Genomic DNA, 21164 nt, shown 5'->3' on the forward strand with positions numbered 1-21164 from the left:
CTAAATCTAAGTTATTGGAGTGAGGCTCTAAACACAACTTTCATTAGTTAATGATGAAAAACCTCTATTCTACAAGGAATCCAAATGAGAACAAAATGTGAAGTGACATGGTTTACAAAGAAGTCTTTGTAACTACTTTGACAAACTCTTTTATGTTATACTAGTGGTTTGATTTGTAAACAAGGATTTTATATATGCTTGCTTTTGTTTCCCTGCACTACCTTTTTCCTGATATGTTCTGCTTTGCTTTGGAACAGGGGGCTCAAGGAGAGAGGGGTCCTGTAGGTTCTTCAGGACCTAAAGGAGGTCAGGGGGATCCAGGACGTCCGGGGGAACCTGGGCTTCCAGGTGCTCGGGTAAGAACACAGCAGTTTTTTGCTACATCAACCCAGGAGATATGCTCCTGAGAATTCATTAAAGGTTTTTTAAAGGTTTTTTTTTTTTTTTTTTAATAGCTTGCTTTCACGACTTGGAACATTTCTTTGTTTTTTTCTTTGGGTTTGACCTGTTTCATTATTTTTGAAATAATGAATGGTTTGCTATTTTTATCATGTATAGAAAAAAAAAAACTTCTAGTCTCCTTTATTCAAAGAGGTATGTATTAATAATTTTACCACTTGATATGAAAAGAAAATCCTTTTTATCAATTTTTATGATTTTTCTTTACTTGCTGATGAACAACTTATGTGACTTTTAGCACAGAGAATTCCTGACAAATTTCATTTTAACAAAATGTCACTTGAAAATTCATTAGAACTATGGAATTACCCTTATATTCAGTTGTCAACAATGCCCCTTAAAGAGAAAAGGATTATACAGAAAGCTTCATGGAAAGATACAGTTGGCTCAACATAAGTTCTTTGTCCTGAACCCAGTGTTAGATATATAAGTAAAAGTCTCCTACAACCCTTTCTCCTTCTACGTGAGAAACAGGCATTGGGTTCATCTTCGATAAATATCTTCGATATTCTTCCCTAGACACATGATAAAGGTGGAATGCCAGTTGAATGACCATTCAATTACTTTTAGTAAAAATGATCCCTGATTGTAGACTGCATTTGGACTTGGAGGACTATGAATGAATTAAAAAAACTGGTAGGAGGCATAGCTTTGGATTTCCTGAGTTTGCAGGGACTTCTACCTGGGCATTCACCTTGCTGGGACCAGTATAGTATGTCCAAGGTGCTGTTACAAATATTGGTTATGTGAGATTTCAAACCAGGGTTGCTCCTGCACCCACCACGTAGACTGATTCTCTCACATCGGGCCTCCCATTGTGGGAGGCTTAGAGTCTGGCCCTGAAGGCTGTGCTGTGAGGACTCCTCCCAGTGGGGAGTCCCACATGTGATGCCTTGTTGCATGTTGTGTCGTCTGCCCTGTATCCTGCCCTGTATCCTGAAACCAGGTTGGGTGGGGTCCATGATGGTCCTGTGAGTTTGCTAGAGGAGCCTAAGGCTACTGAGAGTGGGCATTGCAAAGCGGAACTGGATCTTTTTAATGCAGTGCTATTTTTACTCTTTAGAATCTTTACTCCAGTTGCAGGTCAGCAACAAACTGACAATTGCTTTTAATTTTTAGGGTCTGACAGGAAATCCTGGTGTTCAAGGTCCTGAAGGAAAACTTGGACCTTTGGTAAGTAATTTAAACAGAAGTCCACCACCATTAATATTTCTCAATAGACATGCAACTTACATGGTAAGATGCTTATTTAAGGTTAACATTTTTGATCAGGTGGATGCTGATCATGTTTACATGTTTAAAATGTACCTTCCTCTCCTGGAAGTAAATATTAAGGATCTGCATATTTTCAAAATGACCAAAAATTGATAACGTTGTATTGAAATAAATGCTTGAGATTGTAATTGCTTCTCTGACATAAGTGAAAAAGTTTCCATGATGTATTTATTAATATTAGTGGAATTTGTTAGCAACATTCTCATTTCTTGATATCCTTCCAATTTTATACATTTAAGAGATAAGTGGGTATAAATTTGAAAGTTCATATATTCTGGGCCCTTTCCTTATACAGCAAATGTGAAATGGAAGTCCTGAGTTTTCATTACCACAAACAAGAGTAAATGAAAGAAGGAAGATTTCCCCTATTAATATGAGAATGTAAAGAGACATAAAGATGAGGCTTGTGTATAGAATAAGAATAAAGTCTCCGTTCTAAACATTCAAATACCTCAGCAGTTGTTTTTAAAAACACTCAACTGTCCTGATTCACTGAAATAAAAACGTGGCTTAATTTAAAACTTACATAACTTTTGTAGTAAGGAAAGGCAAGTGACAATTTGGGTGATGTAACATTCAGAGAGAACTTATGTGAAACTTACATTGCTCCTGTCAATTTTGTAGGGTGCTCCAGGAGAGGATGGCCGGCCAGGTCCTCCAGGCTCCATAGGAATCAGAGGGCAGCCTGGGAGTATGGGTCTTCCAGGCCCCAAAGGTAGCAGTGTGAGTACAGTGTATAATGTTGCCATCTCATCATAATCCTCACTTGGAGCTGACATGTTTATAGCAAACTGATTGAAATTTAAATTAGTTTGCATTGATTCTTTAGGGTGACCCTGGAAAACCTGGAGAAGCAGGAAATGCTGGTGTTCCTGGGCAGAGGGTAACTATACATTTTCTGCTAAAGAAAAAAATATATATGAAATTACCCAAATTCTCATGGTCTCACCTCATAAATTATCTCTCTGCGATGCTAGGGAGCTCCTGGAAAAGATGGTGAAGTTGGTCCTTCCGGTCCTGTGGGCCCCCCGGTATGTAAGTTTTAGTGAGAATATATTCACATTGCATTCTTCAGTGATGTTTGTCTGAGACTTTACTCATGGGTAGGTTTTGGGGGGAAGTAAATAAAAAAGTGCAAGATGGAAGAATTTCAGTTATATCTTTTCTTTTGATTCCTGTGCTGGCATCTTCTGCCTTTTTAAGTAGAATTATTGGTCTTTTCATTTTAAACTTCTATGAAATGCTGATGGTAAAAGCTACCTCATCATCTCTATGTTATCACAGTTGAAAATTATGTGAGGAAAGTAGTGTCTGACAAATATTTTATACTGTATTTTATTTAAAATATATAAATACTCGATTTTTTTTTTCTAATATTGTGTCTTACAGAAATTTATTTAAGCGTTTTTTTGTTTGTTTGTTTTGTTTTTTTTGGATGGACTAAAAAGGAATAATATTTATCCTTTGAGGTATATTTTCATCCTAGGATTTTAAAATTGTGTTTATCAGAAATACTATGGCATGTTTATTTGTTTTGGAATGGGGCAATTTAAATATCTTTTTTAAAATGTTAGCTTTGCTTTCTTTAGTTATTCTAGTTTTGAAGGTTTGATTAATAATTTTTATAACACTGAGAAACAAACTACAATGGAAACATTAATTACCTTTTAGATTAGACATATAAAAGTAATGGATTTTTCCATGCCAATAGTCAATTTTCCCCCAAATTTTACAGTTGGCTCCAGACATTTATGTTTGGATAAAAAATAAACACATGTTATCAGTTTCTTCACTGGCTTTAGAAGATATTTTCTCACCATCAGGGACTTAAAACGGTACAATTAGTTGACATTTAGGACTAGTTTATTATCTTGCTAAAGTGAAAAACTTGTGATTGGAAGAAATACAAAGAAATATAAATACTTCTGGTGGTTCACACAAGTGGGAAGCAGACATAAGGATCTGGCTCGTGATGTTCATGGTTTTCTTTCCTTCGTGACTTAGGGTCTAGCTGGGGAGAGAGGAGAACAGGGCCCTCCAGGCCCCACTGGCTTTCAGGTATGCACTGACTCAGTCTTCCATTTCTTCTTCCCCTAACCAAAATGCTTTTTTATAAAAAGATATGGTTGAATGATGTGAAATTCTACAATTTTCAAAGGGGTCATTCCTCTTTTAGTAAATAAGATAGACATTTGGACAAAATCAAACATTTTTACTCAAAGAGAAGGAACAGATTTCCCCTGAACAACTGATCAAACCCCAAACCTATTAACAAATTATAAATCATAAAATGTTCTTAATATCTCAATAAGATTTATTTAACTATATTGAGGCTTATCTAATTTTATTGACACAGTGTCTAAAATTTTTTGTTGAACAAATTTTCATGATTTATTTAATTAAATATGATGGTATATTAATAGCATAGATAATCATAATTTGGGGAAAAAACTGTCAGGACTAACTTTCAATATTTATTCTAGCAGCCTAAAGTATTGTTCTCAAAGCCATTAAAAGCTCCACAAATATAAAGAACCTACTGTTATATCCTTACCTCTTTTTTGCTAAGTGGTGTGCAAATGAAAATCTAAACCTACGAACTGACTAGCTGCTGTGTTATGTTAGAGGATGTAGGTTTCTCATTTTGCTTTGCTTAACTTGTGTTTAAATAATGTCTTTTGCTTGAAAATACAGTCAGGGAGCTCTATGAATTGTGAACTGTTAACACTGGTGGCCTATTAAATTTCCACAGAGTCACAATTTTATATTCTTTTGCTTTAGGGGCTTCCTGGTCCTCCAGGGCCTCCTGGGGAAGGTGGAAAGCCAGGTGATCAGGTAAGTGTTTAAATAATAAGGATAGCAATACTAAAAATTGCTAACATAATATCACTTACTATGTGTCAGGCTCTGTTCTGCTTTGCTTTAAATTAATTATCTCCTTTAATCCTCAAAACAACTCTTATGTACTAGGTACTATTATTATTATTATGCCCATTTTACAGATGAGGAAAATAAGGCACACGGATGTTAAGTAATTTTCCCAAAGTCACACAGCTGATATGATTTGAACCCAGGTCATGTGCTCATACTGTGTTCTTAATCACTAAATATGTCTTACTGTACATTTTACTGGAGGCTTCATAAACGGTTATGAACAGAAACTTACCATTTTATTTCTGTCATTTTACCAGCACATAGGTTTATGTAATTTATTTTTCTTTTAGTGATTTATTCATTCATTTAACTGTTCAGAAATATTTGCTGAGCACTCTGTGCTAAGCTCTACTAAGCCTTGGCCTGAACCAATTGAACAAGATGGACATGGACCTTGCCTTATATTTTATTTTACTAGGAGACAGAGAGTATAGAAAGTCAGTTACAACAGTAGCATATTCTAAATGCTATGGTAAGAGAGGCACTGTGTGTATGTAAACCTAGAAGATGCACCTAATTCAGACATTGGGGTTTAGAAAAAGTTTCCTGGACAAAATAGTATCTTTTATAAGATCTGAAGGAAGAATGATGGTAAGCGGGGAGGAGGGAAGGCAAGAAAATACTCCAGGAAATGCAAACAGCAAGTGCAAAGGCTTGATGATCAAATTTAGGCACTGAAAAAAGTTCGGTAGGTCAGAAATGTGAAATACAGGTTGAGGAGGGTGAAGAAGAGGCTGGAGAATGACAGGGGCCTGATTCTGGAAAGTCTTAATTTGAGTCTAGTTTGTTCTTATTATTAGAGTAATGGGAAGCTAATGAAGAGCTTTTAAGTAGAGAGAAATACTATTACATTTGGGTTTTAGGAAGATCATGCCACAATGAAGACAATACATTTCAAGGGACAAGACTGGAGGCCTACTTGATATAGTTACTGTCTTTATCGAACAGAGAAGTTTTAAATGACAAATTTTCCTTTAGTTAAGAACAAACTTTTAATGTAGTCATGACAGCATTAGTTTGAACCCACAATTCCTAGTACAGTGTGTTGTCTATATTATATGTTCAAGGAATATTTATTAAATTGAATTGAATTGGTTCTATTTAAAAGATTAGTACTTCATTGCTTTTAATTTCACTTTCCTCTGTTAAGTTTTTTACATTCCATTAGGAAATAAAAGGCCTTTTGCTTTTATTTTATTGTTGCTAAAAGTAATATCTTTGTGAGATAATATTTTGAATGAACTCATTGCCCAAAGTCAATCATTCAGGTATAATATAAACTTTTCTGGAAAAGTATTTCCATCCAATGTATATGATATCCCATTGTTTATAAAATTGTACATGTTTTTCTTTCTTCAATATTATGGGCTTAGTCAGACTTCTAATAGTATGTTAGAAGAAATTAGGTATATGATCTGGAAAGATTTCTAATAAATACCTAAAGTTCAGCTGAAAGTTTTTCATTTAAAAAAATGTATTTTATAGGGAGTTCCTGGAGATCCTGGAGCAGTTGGCCCATTAGGACCTAGAGTAAGTATTTTCTTCTTCATGATTAACTTTGTGTCCATTGGCTTCAGTTTGAAAAAGCATCTTTTATCTTAAACTGGGCTTTAATTGTTACAGTTTTTTACTTAATGAAAATCAATCGTATGAGAAATATTTTGTGCTGTGAAACTAGTATATGCTTACTTCAAGTTCATTTCTTGTTAAATTAGAAAACTGAGTCTTAATAGTTGCTCATTTCTAAATTTTTCCCCAGTAGAAGTCATTTTTCACATTTCCAGGAACACTTTTTCTTTTTTTTTCCTGCGGTACGCGGGCCTCTCACCGCTGCGGCCTCTCCCGTTGCGGAGCACAGGCTCCGGATGCGCAGGCCCAGCGGCCATGGCTCACGGGCCCAGCCGCTCCGTGGCATGTGGGATCTTCGCGGACCAGGGAACGTACCCGTGTCCTCTGCATTGGCAGGCGGACTCCCAACCACTGCGCCACCAGGGAAGCCCACCCAGGAGCACTTTTAACCCATTTTCAGATCAAGCACTGAGACTGTTTGACATTCCTATGTTGTATAGGGAGAACGAGGAAATCCAGGGGAAAGAGGAGAACCAGGAATAACCGGACTTCCTGGTGAGAAGGGAATGGCTGGAGGACACGGTCCTGATGGTCCAAAAGTAAGTATGGTAGTGAGCTCAGTAGTTTAAAATGGTCTAAAATTACTGCTCAATAAACACGTAATGGTGCTAGGATTTATTATTATTTATTTCTGTTGTTTTTACAAAATATTTGATTATATAATTTCTTCAACAAATATTTAATGAACACCTTCTTGGCTTTTCTTTGGCACTAAAGAGTCAGCTAAAAAAGAATCTCTTCTTTGATGGGATTTTTGATCACTACATAAAGTAGTGATACATTCTCATATACAAACCTGTTTCTAATATTTATTTATATAACTTTTATTAATGACTTCTATTAATAAGCAGAGGCAATAAATCGAAAATAGTGTAATTTATTAGGATGTCTTCCTAATCATATGCTCCATTTTCCTTGTCTCAGTTTCTACAGTTCTGCTTACTTAATATATGAAAGTATGTCACTTTTGAAATCCGAAATTACAATACATTATACGGCAAAAATCAGTACCATTTCCTTTTGGGTGCTGTTTTAAAATTGGTAGAAGACTGTGTGGCCAACTTCAGTGCAAACAACTGAAGTAGAATTTTTCATGATCATATAATATTAGATCCCTTATTACCTTCAAAGGCCAGAGTGATTGAAGAAGATCTGCTTCAATTTAATTACTGAATGAGCCTGAAAGCCAGCTTCATATCATGGGTTCTTTAGAGAGAGAATGGAATACTCTCTAAATGTGATGTCTTCTTTTTTTTATTAGAATCCCTATGATGTTGCCAAAAAAAGAAAATAAAAAGGCAATTCTATCATTTTATTTGAATTGGTACCCAATTTCTCCAAAGAGAATGTTGAAAACAAACCAACAATCAAAACAGCAAGATCTGATTTTTTTAAAATGAACTCAGAGTCAATTTTCCCAAATGAAAAATATAAGCACTAGGTTGAACCACAAGAAATTGCCAAGATTCTACTATTTTTGATTTACCAAAACAGGAATTTCATATAGTTTCAGCCTTAAAATATAGGTGAGCTTACTTATTGTTGGTTCATTTCAGGGCAGTCCAGGACCAACTGGGACCCCTGGAGATACAGGCCCACCAGGTCTTCAAGGTATGCCAGGAGAAAGAGGAATTGCAGGAACTCCTGGCCCCAAGGGTGACAGAGTAAGTTTGGTTTGCTTAGTTCATCCATTTACACTTTCTACTGATACTGATTTCCTGGGCAGACTTTTACTTCTACCACCCTAAGTCACAAGTCATTCATTCATTCATTCTTTCAGTATATGTGTACTTAGAAAGTGTTCAGTCCCAGGCATTGTTCTATGCTCAAGGGGATACAGCTGTGAACATTAGAGAGAAGTCCCTGCTCTCATGAAGCTTCCATGCAAGTGTAGGAAAAAGACAATTAAATGATTAAATGGTGTTTTGTATGTTTTCGCAGGGTGGCATAGGAGAGAAAGGTTCTGAAGGTACAGCTGGAAATGATGGAGCAAGAGTAAGTGAAATCATTCCTTTCAGCAGCTGGGCTAGGAATCAACATCATCATTATCATATGAATTTGCCTGAACTTTTTAAAATAAGTTTCATGTTTCCATGGTTGTCAGGATTAGGAGAATGATGAGATTTGACACTGATGGACCACAGATATTCATTTTGCTTACCTTGAATTAGAACAAGCCAAAAAATAGTCATTATTGAGAGAATGAAGTAAGACACATTTTTATTGTGCATATGAGATTGGTGCTTTAAGCGGTGGGGCCCTCTTTATCTTTATTATCTTTTTATTTCATAGGCAATGTTTATTTGTTTTAAAATGCAGCTCTAGTGAGTTGCCTTAGACCTCATTCCAGTGCAGGCAAGTAGAGTTTTACAGAGTAGCCAAAGGTGTGACAAATGTTTCTCAATATACTAGATGTTAGGGGTGAGAAAATTACTGCATGATGAATCGTCATTAATGCTTTCATTGATAAAGAGGCTGAATAAGTGAAATGTAAAGAAGGATTGTTTAATATCCTTCCAGAAATTGACATTTAACAAACTTTATGTCCTTAAAAATGGAATGTATTTGCAATTCTAAGGATAATCAGACAATCAGACTGAAAATATATTTTCAGACATGAATGATCCTCTCAGGTAAGAGCAGGTAGTTACAGTTGCTCAGACAGTCAGCATTTCCTGGAAATAGTTCCTGATATTTGATAAATAGTTTCTGGTTCAGTATGACATGGTTTGCTGTTAGTTGTCATGCTGTGTCCTGACAATAGCCGTTATACTATTAAAAAAGAGATGACACTGAACCACTATTAATATTTTGATTCTGTCCATTGAGCCACTGTTAATACATTGATTATGTTAACTTTTGATTAAAGAAATAAAGTAAATTATAGAAAAGTTTTAGCCTTAGTGATAATTATCCCTTTTTTCTTTTTCTGGAAAGCTAATTAAGGGTGAAACACTTAGTTTAGCAAATTATGAACTCAAAATATCTCTTGCCTTTTAATTAAATCTAATATTTGATTTAATACTTTAAAAAAGTGGTCTAAGTAAATCTGGTTTATGGTTTGCATTTCACATCATGGTTGGTCTGGAGTGCACAGTAAGTAGTGAAGTGCTGTTTGAAGGAGAGATGATGCATTGACAGTTTATTTTAAGGAGAAAGCTGAAATACATATCTATTGTTCCTTTGAACTATGAAAATGCAATGCAGTAGGATCAAGATTTAAGCAATGACTGCTTCATTTTTAGTGAGGGAAATATGTTGTTTTAGGGAAGAAGCAGAGCAGAGCATTTGCTGTAATCTCATGGTAAAGGAAAAAAAATGAATCACTTCTTTTCTGTATGAAAAAAATGAGAATGTAATAAAGTCACCTTTATATTTAATCAAATCCTTTAAGGAAGTATATTAGGTAAACGGATGGCAGAACATTGTTTCATTATAGATCTAGAGAATTTAAGGTCACAGTTTTCTTATGTTCTTGTCACAGATATAAAATTAAAAAGTCATTTTGTTCCTTAAGTTTCTGCAGTAGTGCATACAGAAATTAAATGACAAAAGCTTGTGAAGAGGCAATACACAAATATGAGAGAAAAAACCTGTCTTAGGAAGGATTCCAATACAGTGCAGCAGTTTAAAGATTGTAACCTCATGTCAAGAAAACCCCATGTGGTAGCACCCTACATTCTGAGCCAGAGAACAGCGTCTTCAGTGTAGCAGGGTAGTGCAACTCCTTTTCATCTCAGGGGAATGTGGAAAACTGAGTGCTTTAGTAGAATTTCACTTTTTTAAAAAAAATAAAGGAGTGATATTTCACTAGTATAATTTAAGAATATAGTATTCTATACAAAAAAAGAAAAGCCTCTTCAATCTATTGTCACATTTCAAATAGGTATTAGCAAAATTAAATAAGCTAAGAAACACAGAAACACTGTTGAAGGGTAGCGCTAATTTCATACTAATGTTTGAAGACGGTGTTATATATGGAGGAGTTGAGTTGGATGAAAGAGATTAAAACGTTTTGTGGAGAAAATCCATTGGAAATTGTTTTAGACTATATAAAATATTGAGAATATACAGTTATATCATTTATTATAGGTAATGTTTTACAAAAGCAGTCAGCTGTAACAAAATAGTCCCTTCTTTGTTAGTTTGTTTAAACATGGAGATTTCTGTGCATTCTTTTCCTCAGTATGCCTATGTTATGTTAATTGCAGGGTCTTCCGGGTCCCTTGGGTCCTCCTGGTCCCGCAGGTCCTACTGGAGAAAAGGTAATGTCACAAGTTGTTATTTTGTGGACTTAAAATCCTGAGATTTGAATGCTGGATCTTTTTCATAATGTTTTCTCTTTCATAAAATTTGACAGTTGGACTAGATCATCTCAGAGTTCTCCTCCCATCCGCCCTACACATAGGGCCCAAATCCTACGGTTATACTGTTTTGCCACTGCTTTGGACAATAACAATCTAAAATCTGCTTTCTAGGGAGAACCTGGCCCTCGAGGTTTAGTTGGCCCACCTGGCTCCCGTGGAAATCCTGTAAGTGACAGTATTTTGATGTTCTTTAGTATGAGCTTGAGCAGTAAAACGATTCATCATTTTGTCTTGATATTTATAAAACCATGCCTGTTGGATTAGGTTACTTTTAACTTCCTGGTTTTCACCTTTTACTATTCTCATTAAACTTAAAAAAAAATCATTGCATTATTTCTATATAATCTATTAAGTCTAGGTAGGCAGCTCATTTACTAAGTAATTAGAAGCTTCTTTGAGACTTTGGGCCTTGGAAAATTTCTTCTATGACCCTTTACATCACGCTTAAGACTCCTCCTCAAGCAATATGTCTACTTTCTCTATATGTACATTTCAGGACACTACAAATTTATATAATTGCATTTTAAAATACTCTTCCTATTTAGAATAATGTGTGAAAGCTACAGTAATGTTTGTCTTCTTCTAGGGTTCTCGTGGTGAAAATGGCCCAACCGGAGCCGTTGGTTTTGCTGGACCCCAGGTATGATTTTCAAATAGCCCTAATTTACAAATGAACATTCCTCTTGTTACAGCAATGAACTTAATAACTTATCATTGTCATGTGTTTTGAAGGTATATTCAAGATTCTGGAAAACATAGTTTTCTAGGCAATATTCTCATTTTCAATACATATTTTCATGAACTGGCCCCAAAATGGATGAATTTGCATTATATTGAATTATATACTTATTTGTTATAATAAAAATGTGGTGGTGTAACATTTTTTCAGACTGTCTTCAAAGATCTTATCAGGGCTTTTTCTTTTCTTCTATGCTTTTATACTGATTTCAAAGCACCATTATACCATATATGAATAAATGATATGTTAAGAATAATTATCATGAAATAATATATCTATAAGTGTTATGATCAATTGCTTATTTGTTCAATTAATGTAGGGTCCTGATGGGCAGCCTGGAGTAAAAGGTGAACCTGGAGAGCCAGGACAGAAGGGCGATGCTGGCTCTCCTGGACCACAAGGTCTAGCAGGATCCCCAGGCCCTCATGTAAGTTTCAAATAAAAAAGACACAACTTGAGTCCAGTGCCCACTGTTTGACCTTGTGTTTAGACCATATTTCTATCCTATAGCGATCTTTTGTTTGTTTCGTTCTATTTAGGGTCCTAATGGCGTTCCTGGACTAAAAGGTGGTCGAGGAACTCAGGGTCCACCTGTAAGTTGGTTTGAAGCTCTGGGAATTACACACAGCTAGCCACAGATACCTATTACTTTATAGCCATTTTAAAGTTCATTTGAACCCGTAACAACAAATTTTTAGTTGTATAACTATACAGTAGTGGGAGGAGCGCTTAACTATGATGCAGATCTGGGTTAAAATTAGTTTTTTGATCTTGGAGACCCAGCTGCCTCATATGTAACATAAATAATATATTACCTATGGAAGAGGGAATGAATAATGTCAAAATACTTTGTATAATTCTGTTATATAAAATATTAATGTGATTCTAGCCCTTGCCTTCAATATACTTGTATGTATTCAAGAGAAATGGAAAGTGGAAAGAGAAAAATAGTATCCTTCCTACTAGTTAATCCAGATCCATTCCCAAAAACATAGGATACAAGAAAAAATATATATTGGTCATAACAAGAGGAATATAAAGGCCTAAGTATCCCTGTAAAATTAATAATCCCTATAAAGTGTATAGAATTAATTTTTATTTTAAAATTACTTATATGATGTTATATTTCTAGGGTGCTACAGGATTTCCTGGTTCTGCCGGCAGAGTTGGACCTCCAGGTCCTACTGTAAGTCGATTCAGTAATTGAAATCATTGATAGCGGAGTAATTTTACACACACATAAAAATACACACAAACACATACATATGTACATATTATAATGATACACACATATATTTAATTGAGTTATTATTTGTTCTTTTGTTTAATCCCTTAATTAGTTGTTATCCCATGTTGACAACTCTTGTCCCAATAATTCATAGTGGTAAGCTGTCGAGCCACTCCTTCTTTAATCATCCAGTGTTTCCTGGAGGAGCTTATTTGCAAATCCTTTTTTTTTTTTTTGCGGTACGCGGGCCTCTCCCGTTGCGGAGTACAGGCTCCGGACGCGCAGGCTCAGCGGCCATGGCTCACGGGCCCAGCAGCTCCACGGCATGTGGGATCTTCCTGGACCGGGGCGCAAACCCGCGGCCCCTGCATTGGCAGGCGGACTCCCAACCACTGCGCCACCAGGGAAGCCCTGCAAATCCTTTTAAGCCCCAATGTTTGACTGTTACTTCATTTGGGCACTAAATAGTAACAGTATTGTGTGCTAATAATCATTTCTTTCAGTTAGGAAGAATCTCTGAAATTATCTTTAATAAAAGTTATTCTTTCATTATAAGATCAGGTCAGACAATAAAATATCAATATTATGTATTCATTGTTGGGGCAGAGCCTTATGGAGTTTGAAAATTCAAGTTAACTTCAACACACTTTTTTTTTTGCAATTCCAAATCACTTTACTTTTATTTATTTTTTAATTGAAGTATAGTTGATTTTTCAATATTGTCAGCACACTTTTAATAATGACTAAAAGGTAACTGCAAGTAATTTAGATTTTCCTCTGGGAAATGAATCAGCTGTGTGGCAGCTGTGTTTTTTATTTTTGTTTAAATCCCCTGAGTGATCATCTAACAGGAAAAATGGACCTGTGAGGCTTGGGAATCTGCCTCTGAGGCAGAGACCATCACATTAGGTCTTCTAACGTGGCTTCCACTTTGCCCTCCCGGGTCTCTTTCTATGTTGTACTAGGGAGCTCCAGGACCTGCAGGGCCCTTAGGGGAACCTGGGAAGGAGGGACCTCCAGGTCTTCCTGGGGACCCCGGCTCTCACGGACGAGTAGGAGATCGAGGACCAGCTGGCCCCCCTGGTGGCCCAGGAGACAAAGGGGACCCAGGAGAAGATGGGCAACCTGTAAGTTTGGAATCTTTGTTCTAGACCACCTCTAACTGAGATATTTACTAGTAAAAATTCATAAGAATTACTGCCACAGAGAAACTGTTTATATATTATCCTGAGCACTTTCATAATCCTTTAAATGCATTATGCCCTATAGGTTTTTAATTTATAATTCTCTGCTCTAGGAAAAAGTATATGTACAGATATAAAAATATAATAGTCATGGATATGGTGTTCAGAAACTAAACAAGGAAGCATTTTTTGTTAAATATCTGTATTGAATGAAGAACCTTTTTTTAAACCAAACTATTTTATTTAATATCCAAATGCCTCAACATTAATATGTTTAGATAGAGCCCTATTTCTTTGTTTTAAAATTTTTCTAGTCATTTTAAAAAGAGGAAAAATATTTGCCTGAATAGTTGCCTCTTTTATTCTACTAATATTCACATTAATCTTCAAGTTCCTTTCCAACTAAATGGGCCATTCTCACCTTTAAATAATGTTAGAGGCTCAGTGTGGATTACACATCTTGACTACTCATACATAGTATGGTTTTATGGAACAGAGAACTTTTTCTCATACCAAAAAACCTGTAAAGCTGTGATCTATTGTAAAGTGCTTGCATATAGTTTTCCCTGGAGAATTCCTCATTATAGTTTGTCCTCAAAATTAGGGTCCAGATGGTCCCCCTGGTCCAGCTGGAACTACTGGGCAAAGAGGAATCGTCGGCATGCCAGGGCAGCGTGGAGAGCGAGGGATGCCCGGCCTTCCAGGCCCAGCAGTGAGTAGCTGCGCTGGTCGATATTTCATCTGATTATATGCAATAAAATTTGTGAAGGGAAAATTTATCTTTTTTTTTTCTTAATAGATTTGAAGTCTCTTTTAGACACAGATTCTGAGTATCTTAAAAACCTTTTGACTTTAAATGTCAAATTCTTTACTTAAGTACCTTAGAAAGTCCTTGAAAAATATAGTTATTTAACCCTGGGACTAGAGAAGTAGACAAATAAGGATATAGATTTTGGTGACTCTAAATCTTTCTTCAAAGATTAAAAATATCCATGGAGCTAGAGAAAGGGGATAATCTCCTGGTGAGTAGGTAGCCTCTTTTTAAATAAGCATGCCTAACAGAAACACTCATATTTCACAGTTGAGAGAGTACGTTTTCATAAACCATCAAAGGGAAGAAGTAGTTGAGCTAAAGTAATATTGGAGGTGAAAGTGGGGTGAACAATAAAGAAGGATTCTGAAAGTAATCTCCTGTTCCCTGGAGGGTGCTAAGAATTTCATATTCCCTGGAGTATGGATAAAAGTTTAACTCACTGTTAGCTTTGAAGAGACTAAATTTTACTGCTGAAAGTTTACATGCTTGAGGAAAAAATGGTGTTTTTATATGGAATGTAGACAGAGAGATTTACTGCTGGGACCTTGGAACTGGGGACATGTGGGTAGAGATGTGAAACCAGAAAACCAGGAGTTAAGGGCTGTCTTATTGTTATCAGGAGTGAGCCAAGGAACCTGGAAGTAAAATCTCCCAATACTGAGACCAAAGTGCCAGGATATAGAAGTAAAGTGAGCAGACAAAGCAGAAATGAATAAAGATGAGCAAATCTTACTAGTGACACAGATTCAAGAAGGGCATCCGGAAATGACAATGGTACATCAGATTAGAAACCAAAATGAACCTGACTTGGTGCAAAGGATGCTTTTTATTCCCTTTGATACGTCAGGATGATTGTGATAAGAAGTGCGCATGCCTCTGGGAAGGCACTACAGTGACATGAGTGTTGTGGGATAATGGACAATAATTACTATAGCAGGAGGGACTGGGGTGCCATTTGAATAAATGTAGCCTTTATGTGAACTGACCTCCTTAAACTTCTTCAGAAGTGGTGGACATATTTGTACTTTTATTTCAGGGCACACCAGGAAAAGTAGGACCAACTGGTGCACCAGGAGATAAAGGCCCGCCTGGACCAGTGGGGCCCCCAGGCTCAAATGGCCCTGTGGGAGAACCAGGACCTGAAGTGAGTACTACAGTGAAAATCCCTCTCCCCTCCTCATCTGGGTGTTCCGGGGACATTTTTTAAATTTAGAAGTCAATTTAGAAATTTAGAAATTGTACATTTGACCTGAAGGAAGTTTCCTAGTGATGTTTCTTGATGTGTTCTTGCCTAGAGAGTTGACTAAATGATGACATAAGAAAAAGTAGTAAGATTTGTGTCTTGCACTGACTTTCATCTAGTCTGGAGCCAAGTATTTTAGTTGATTTATTTTGTTGCCAAATTATTTTGAAGGTGAAAGGACACAACCATTTACCTTTTCTCTTATTAGTATTTCATTCTGTAATGGCATATTTGTCAAAATTGCCAAGTTTTATGGTGATAGGATTAATATAATTGTTACAGCTTGTGAAGAGGGCAAAGTAAGTAGAGATGCTTTTACTTACATATCCCTATAAAGTTACATTATGGAGATCATGTTCCCTTAGTCTCTTCTGAGAGGAAATCAGCTTTTGAAAGGTGATTTGAGAAGTTATAGGTTGGAATTTCCTCTGTTCAGTGCTTTAATGAGTAAATCACCAAACATTTAGTGTCACATTTTCTTGAAAGAAACAATCAATGCCTTTCAAAGCAATTTTTGCTCAAATGGTAAAAATATAGTTCTGAAAAAAATCAAAATAAAATAGGAAAAGAAGACTATATATTTTTTAAAGTAATTTAATATCTAAACACAGATATTTTACTTTAAACTTTAAGGATATTATTTGGGTAAGTAAATGTGAGGAAAACCATTCACTGATAATATAAACAAAACATAAAATACCGGGAATGTAATTGTTGTCTATTTATTTAGAAGAATTTGAATACTTTTTATTTTTTAAAAATAAAAAATAGAAATGAATTTAGACTTAGTGCAGGAGGCACACCAGGAGGAATGTCTGGGGGCTTCTCTGGTGGTGGAGCTCCTCCATCTGGTGGCATCTCCTCTGGGCCCACCATTGAAGAGGTTGATTAAGCCAACCTGAACAGAGATTTAGTACTGTTTCACACCAAACATTGAAGAGCCCAAATTTGTAGCAAATGCCAGGACAGTTTTAAAGTTGAGCTGCTATAGTAAATAACTGGGCATTCTTAATACTTGAATATGAAATATGTATGTGGGGAAAGGAAATAACATTGCACTTTATAAGCACTGAATTGTAAGTGGAAAATAGTGTCTTAAACAAAACTGCATTTAAAGTTGGCACCAAAAATGTAAGAATGTGTTAATAATTTTACAGGCAAATCAAAGTAATAGAAAGATGGCAGAAGACTTTCTTCTACTGAAATTTCCATAAATGCTAATTTATAATATGGAAGAGAGGTGGAAAACATGCTGTAATTTTTCTGGCAATTGGAATGTGATTTTTTATTACTCAGTTAATTCATTTTTCAAATATGATTCTTTATAGGGTCCAGCTGGTAATGATGGTACTCCAGGACGGGATGGTGCTGTTGGAGAACGTGTAAGGGCAGTTTCACTGATTAAAAACTCTGGAGTAATGTAAATTTGAAATCTTTTAATACTAAAGAGTAAAAAGCTACTCTTTCTTCTCATAGCTCCAATGCAGCCCTGAAATTTCTGATTGTAACAATATTTTTTGTAATGTCATAATTTGAGTAGATCTTATAAATGAAAGTTTGAATACATAGCCAAGTGAGATGGCATTTTTTTAATTAACAGTAGGAAAAGGTGCACCATGAAGGCTTTGGATGAGGATACATATGAAGTAGTCTGAATTTCAAACTCATTCACAAAAGTATGGCAGCACAAATAGAGCTGCGTAACATCTAAATTTCTCTACTCACCTCCTAAAGTGAATGCCCCATGAGGAAATAAACCATGTCTTTCTAAATATTGTATATTTCATGATGTGTTCTTAAATTAGACATGTGCTGAACTGAAAATATCCCCAACTTTATCTGAAAGTCTAGTCCCTTTGGGCAGTCACACAGTTGTCTCAGACTACTTAGTAGTAAATGGAAGGCAAAAACAAAAACCCTCTCTAATGTCTATTATGATGCAGAGGCTCTTTCCACTCCAGGAGCTCATAATGTAGCAGAATGGGCTTTGAAACCTGAGAGACCTGGTTGGAATCTTGATTAAGTAACTAGCTATGTGATCTTGAACATATTTTCTGAACCTCAATTTTCAAATACTTTAACTATGATTCGTACCTATACCACTGGGCATTTGTGTTTCAAATAACTTGTTTAAAATATCTAGTAGGCACTCAAAGAGAGGGGAAGAAAGAGTTTTGAAGAATCTTGGGGTAAAGCCAAGGAATGCAAATTCTCTTGGCATCTGGGTTTTTCCCTCGGTCGGTAATATATTGTCCAGTGTGGTAGTCTTCAAAGATTTTGCTGATGTACCCCTGATATAATTTTGAAAATCTATGAACCCTATGCATAATTTAAGTTGCCATCACATTTTATTTTAATCACAAGTTTTAATTGTTGCAAAGGAGGTAATTCTTGGTAAATTCTAAATGTACATGTGCTTTCAATATATTTTTTTCAAGATCTTGGAGTTGCCAATTCAGCTTATTCAATGTATTATGTATCAATTCTCCAACCTAATTGCCAGAGTTTATCCTGGTTGCCAAACTAATCAGTCAAATAAGACTTAACTTCTGTCAGAAAAAAGGTCTGACTCCGTTTCTCAAGTCAAATAATTATATTAATACACGTTCATGTAACAATAATCTCATCTCTGACTTAAAGAGACAAGTAAGATTCAGAGCCTTGTCATAATGGGGTCCTCTGGGTAAAATAAGGAGCCGCCTCTTTCTTTCCGAATACCTCTTTGCTTCATTCTTAAGTGAACCGTGCATTCTGGAAAAGTCCCTTAGTTTGATGCCCAGTGGCATCAAAGCACTGCAGCATAATAAGATTGCAGATTGTATGATATCTGCCTTTATTTCATAAAATGAGAGAAGGGTGATTGTTAAAGAGGAAGTAGGGAAGGATGCTCCAAGCCAGTTTTCTGAAAGAACACATATGAAGTTGAAAATCTGGAAAGCGGTTTCCTTAGAATTTTCCCTGTTTTTACACTCTTTGGAAAGTTTTTGTTTATACCAAGTGCACGGATACCCCAGTTGGAAGGCTTATTGGTCTAAGAAACATGCTGAATTCTGGAGGTGACCACTCCTATAGTCCAGCAATCTTGACTATGGGAATAATAGGGTGAGAGTGAGGGGAGGGATGAAATTGGGGGAAAATATCTCATTCTTTTCAGTTTGATTTATTAATAAGCAAATATAGTTAAAATATTTAAGTAAAATATTAGTAAAATAATAAATATGTTTTAAAAAGTTATATTTTTCCTTCTCATGAATAGCATGAGCATATAGAATACGGCTGTTTTAGAATTAATATTAAAAAGATAATATCATGGTTTTCTTGTCAGGGTGATCGTGGAGACCCTGGGCCTGCAGGTCTGCCAGGCTCTCAGGGTGCCCCTGGAACTCCCGGTCCCGTTGGTGCCCCAGGAGATGCAGGACAAAGAGGAGATCCGGTAAGGAGAGTCAGTTTCACACTGACAGTTATAAACATCAACATACTGTATTATGAGCTACATATATGCCTGCATTCAATGACATGTGTGTTTGATTAAGGACTCTAAACAAAGAATGATAAACAGTCAATTAGGAATTAATTTTTTTAGTCTTAAAAATTTGATTTCTAATAGGTATTAGGTATAGGTAATAGGTATTCTATAGGTAATAGGTATTCAAAAACCCTGATGCTTTGACTTTCATCATCTAAAAATGTTGTTGTTTATAGGAAATGTAATAAGGATGTGTCATGTTAAATTTAAGCAAGTAATGTCTTATGTAAACAACTAAGGTGATCTTCATTCAGTGAAGACCATAGATAAAATCGACTATAGAAATGTCATTGGGGTTATAGTGAGCACATTCTTATACCTAGGGACTTCAGCCTGGTTTTAATTAATTAGCCATAGAACTATACACTTAGATACACACATACACATATATAAGTATTCAACTACAAACATATATTCTTGAATTCTATGTCTATATAATACCTCCATATTTTTGTATTAATATCTGTGAAAATTTCTTCTAGGGTTCTCGGGGTCCTATTGGACCACCTGGTCGAGCTGGGAAACGTGGCTTACTTGTAAGTTCTCTGTTGTTTTTTTTTAAAATATATGTCTTCTTACGTAAAATATACTCCCAAAGAAGAAGTACAATTTAAGACTCATAAGTGAAAATTACCAAATTCTTCAAGCTTTGAACAAAATGTTGATTTAAAATGATACCCAGGAGTTTATATTTGTTTTTATAATGTTAATATAGCTCCTCTGAATTTAACTAAAAATTATTTCAATAATCAATTAAGACTTTTAGAGTCACAATTTTCTCCCAAAATAACAGGAGAAATAGTGCCATTCTCTGAGATTTCCTAAAAATTACATAGGAAAATGGGTTTGAAAGCTCTTTGTAAACTTGAAAAGTACTATTCAAATATATTTTATTTTCAACTAGACTGCCCTGCCCGTGTTCTGATTTTTTTGCTCTTTGCAGTTGCTTCGACGTTAATGATTATTATATTGATGTCTTATCATGAGTGAATCATCTCTTACGGGCATGTTTCTTTCACACCCATTATATAAATCAATATCTGTATTCAATATCAATATCTATATTCATGAAGAACAATTATAGCCTTAAAATTATGACCTATTATTAAATCATCATTCTCAGCTTTGATTTGAGCTAGGCTAGAGAAGATTTTATAGTTACATGGCATGTCAAGTGAATGGTTTTCTAACCAGTTACAATTTGTTTTCCATGATTAAATGAACTCTAGTTAATAATTTAAATAGGTGCTTTCTGGTTTAGTTTATTTTAATTATGAAATTTGGGGGCATCTCTAAATTAAAATAACCTTTCTGACATTATAAAAACATTCAAACTGATTTTAGTATTTAACTTTACATTGTTTTATACAATATGTAAAAATTACTGAGGTCTAGTCTTGTTTTTATTATAAAGAAGATTCTCGTACTGTTTGACAATTAGGATATCCAATTTAAAAAATAAGAACCAAACAAAATAAGAACAAAAAACTAATAAGGGAAAAGTTAACCTGAGAGCCAGTGTATTTGATAGTATCTTCCATTCTCCAAAGTCAGATTGATAGAATTTCAATTCTCTTTTAGAAAAACTTTAAAGACAACAGAAGCTTTCCCTGTAGTAGGTGACCCTGTGTTACTTGTCAGTTTACTGTGAACCACTAGACCCTTGGAGCTGCCTTTACTACCCGAGACTTTTACAAACAAAGAAAAAGTCTGTGACTGATAAGATTGATCAGATAATTTTCACTTCTTGGTGTAGCTTCTGTCCC

The 21164-nt window shown here is 35.4% G+C and overlaps 1 protein-coding gene across 1 annotated transcript in view; it reads left to right on the top strand.

The window, feature by feature from the left end:
- The window catches only part of COL5A2 (collagen type V alpha 2 chain), a 144186-nt gene that overhangs the window by 111752 nt on the left and 11270 nt on the right, over nucleotides 1–21164 (top strand). The window contains exons 25-47 of the mRNA XM_060152470.1: nucleotides 258–356; nucleotides 1579–1632; nucleotides 2359–2457; nucleotides 2564–2617; nucleotides 2712–2765; nucleotides 3739–3792; nucleotides 4516–4569; nucleotides 6154–6198; nucleotides 6738–6836; nucleotides 7854–7961; nucleotides 8239–8292; nucleotides 10509–10562; nucleotides 10776–10829; nucleotides 11251–11304; nucleotides 11723–11830; nucleotides 11943–11996; nucleotides 12536–12589; nucleotides 13597–13758; nucleotides 14420–14527; nucleotides 15666–15773; nucleotides 17201–17254; nucleotides 19198–19305; nucleotides 19881–19934. Of these exons, the coding sequence (XP_060008453.1) occupies nucleotides 258–356; nucleotides 1579–1632; nucleotides 2359–2457; nucleotides 2564–2617; nucleotides 2712–2765; nucleotides 3739–3792; nucleotides 4516–4569; nucleotides 6154–6198; nucleotides 6738–6836; nucleotides 7854–7961; nucleotides 8239–8292; nucleotides 10509–10562; nucleotides 10776–10829; nucleotides 11251–11304; nucleotides 11723–11830; nucleotides 11943–11996; nucleotides 12536–12589; nucleotides 13597–13758; nucleotides 14420–14527; nucleotides 15666–15773; nucleotides 17201–17254; nucleotides 19198–19305; nucleotides 19881–19934 (1746 nt within the window). The remainder of the gene's footprint in view (nucleotides 1–257; nucleotides 357–1578; nucleotides 1633–2358; nucleotides 2458–2563; nucleotides 2618–2711; nucleotides 2766–3738; nucleotides 3793–4515; nucleotides 4570–6153; nucleotides 6199–6737; nucleotides 6837–7853; nucleotides 7962–8238; nucleotides 8293–10508; nucleotides 10563–10775; nucleotides 10830–11250; nucleotides 11305–11722; nucleotides 11831–11942; nucleotides 11997–12535; nucleotides 12590–13596; nucleotides 13759–14419; nucleotides 14528–15665; nucleotides 15774–17200; nucleotides 17255–19197; nucleotides 19306–19880; nucleotides 19935–21164) is intronic.

This window comes from Lagenorhynchus albirostris, chromosome 6 (genome assembly GCF_949774975.1).
Source record: "Lagenorhynchus albirostris chromosome 6, mLagAlb1.1, whole genome shotgun sequence".
NCBI classification, from domain to species: domain Eukaryota; kingdom Metazoa; phylum Chordata; class Mammalia; order Artiodactyla; family Delphinidae; genus Lagenorhynchus; species Lagenorhynchus albirostris.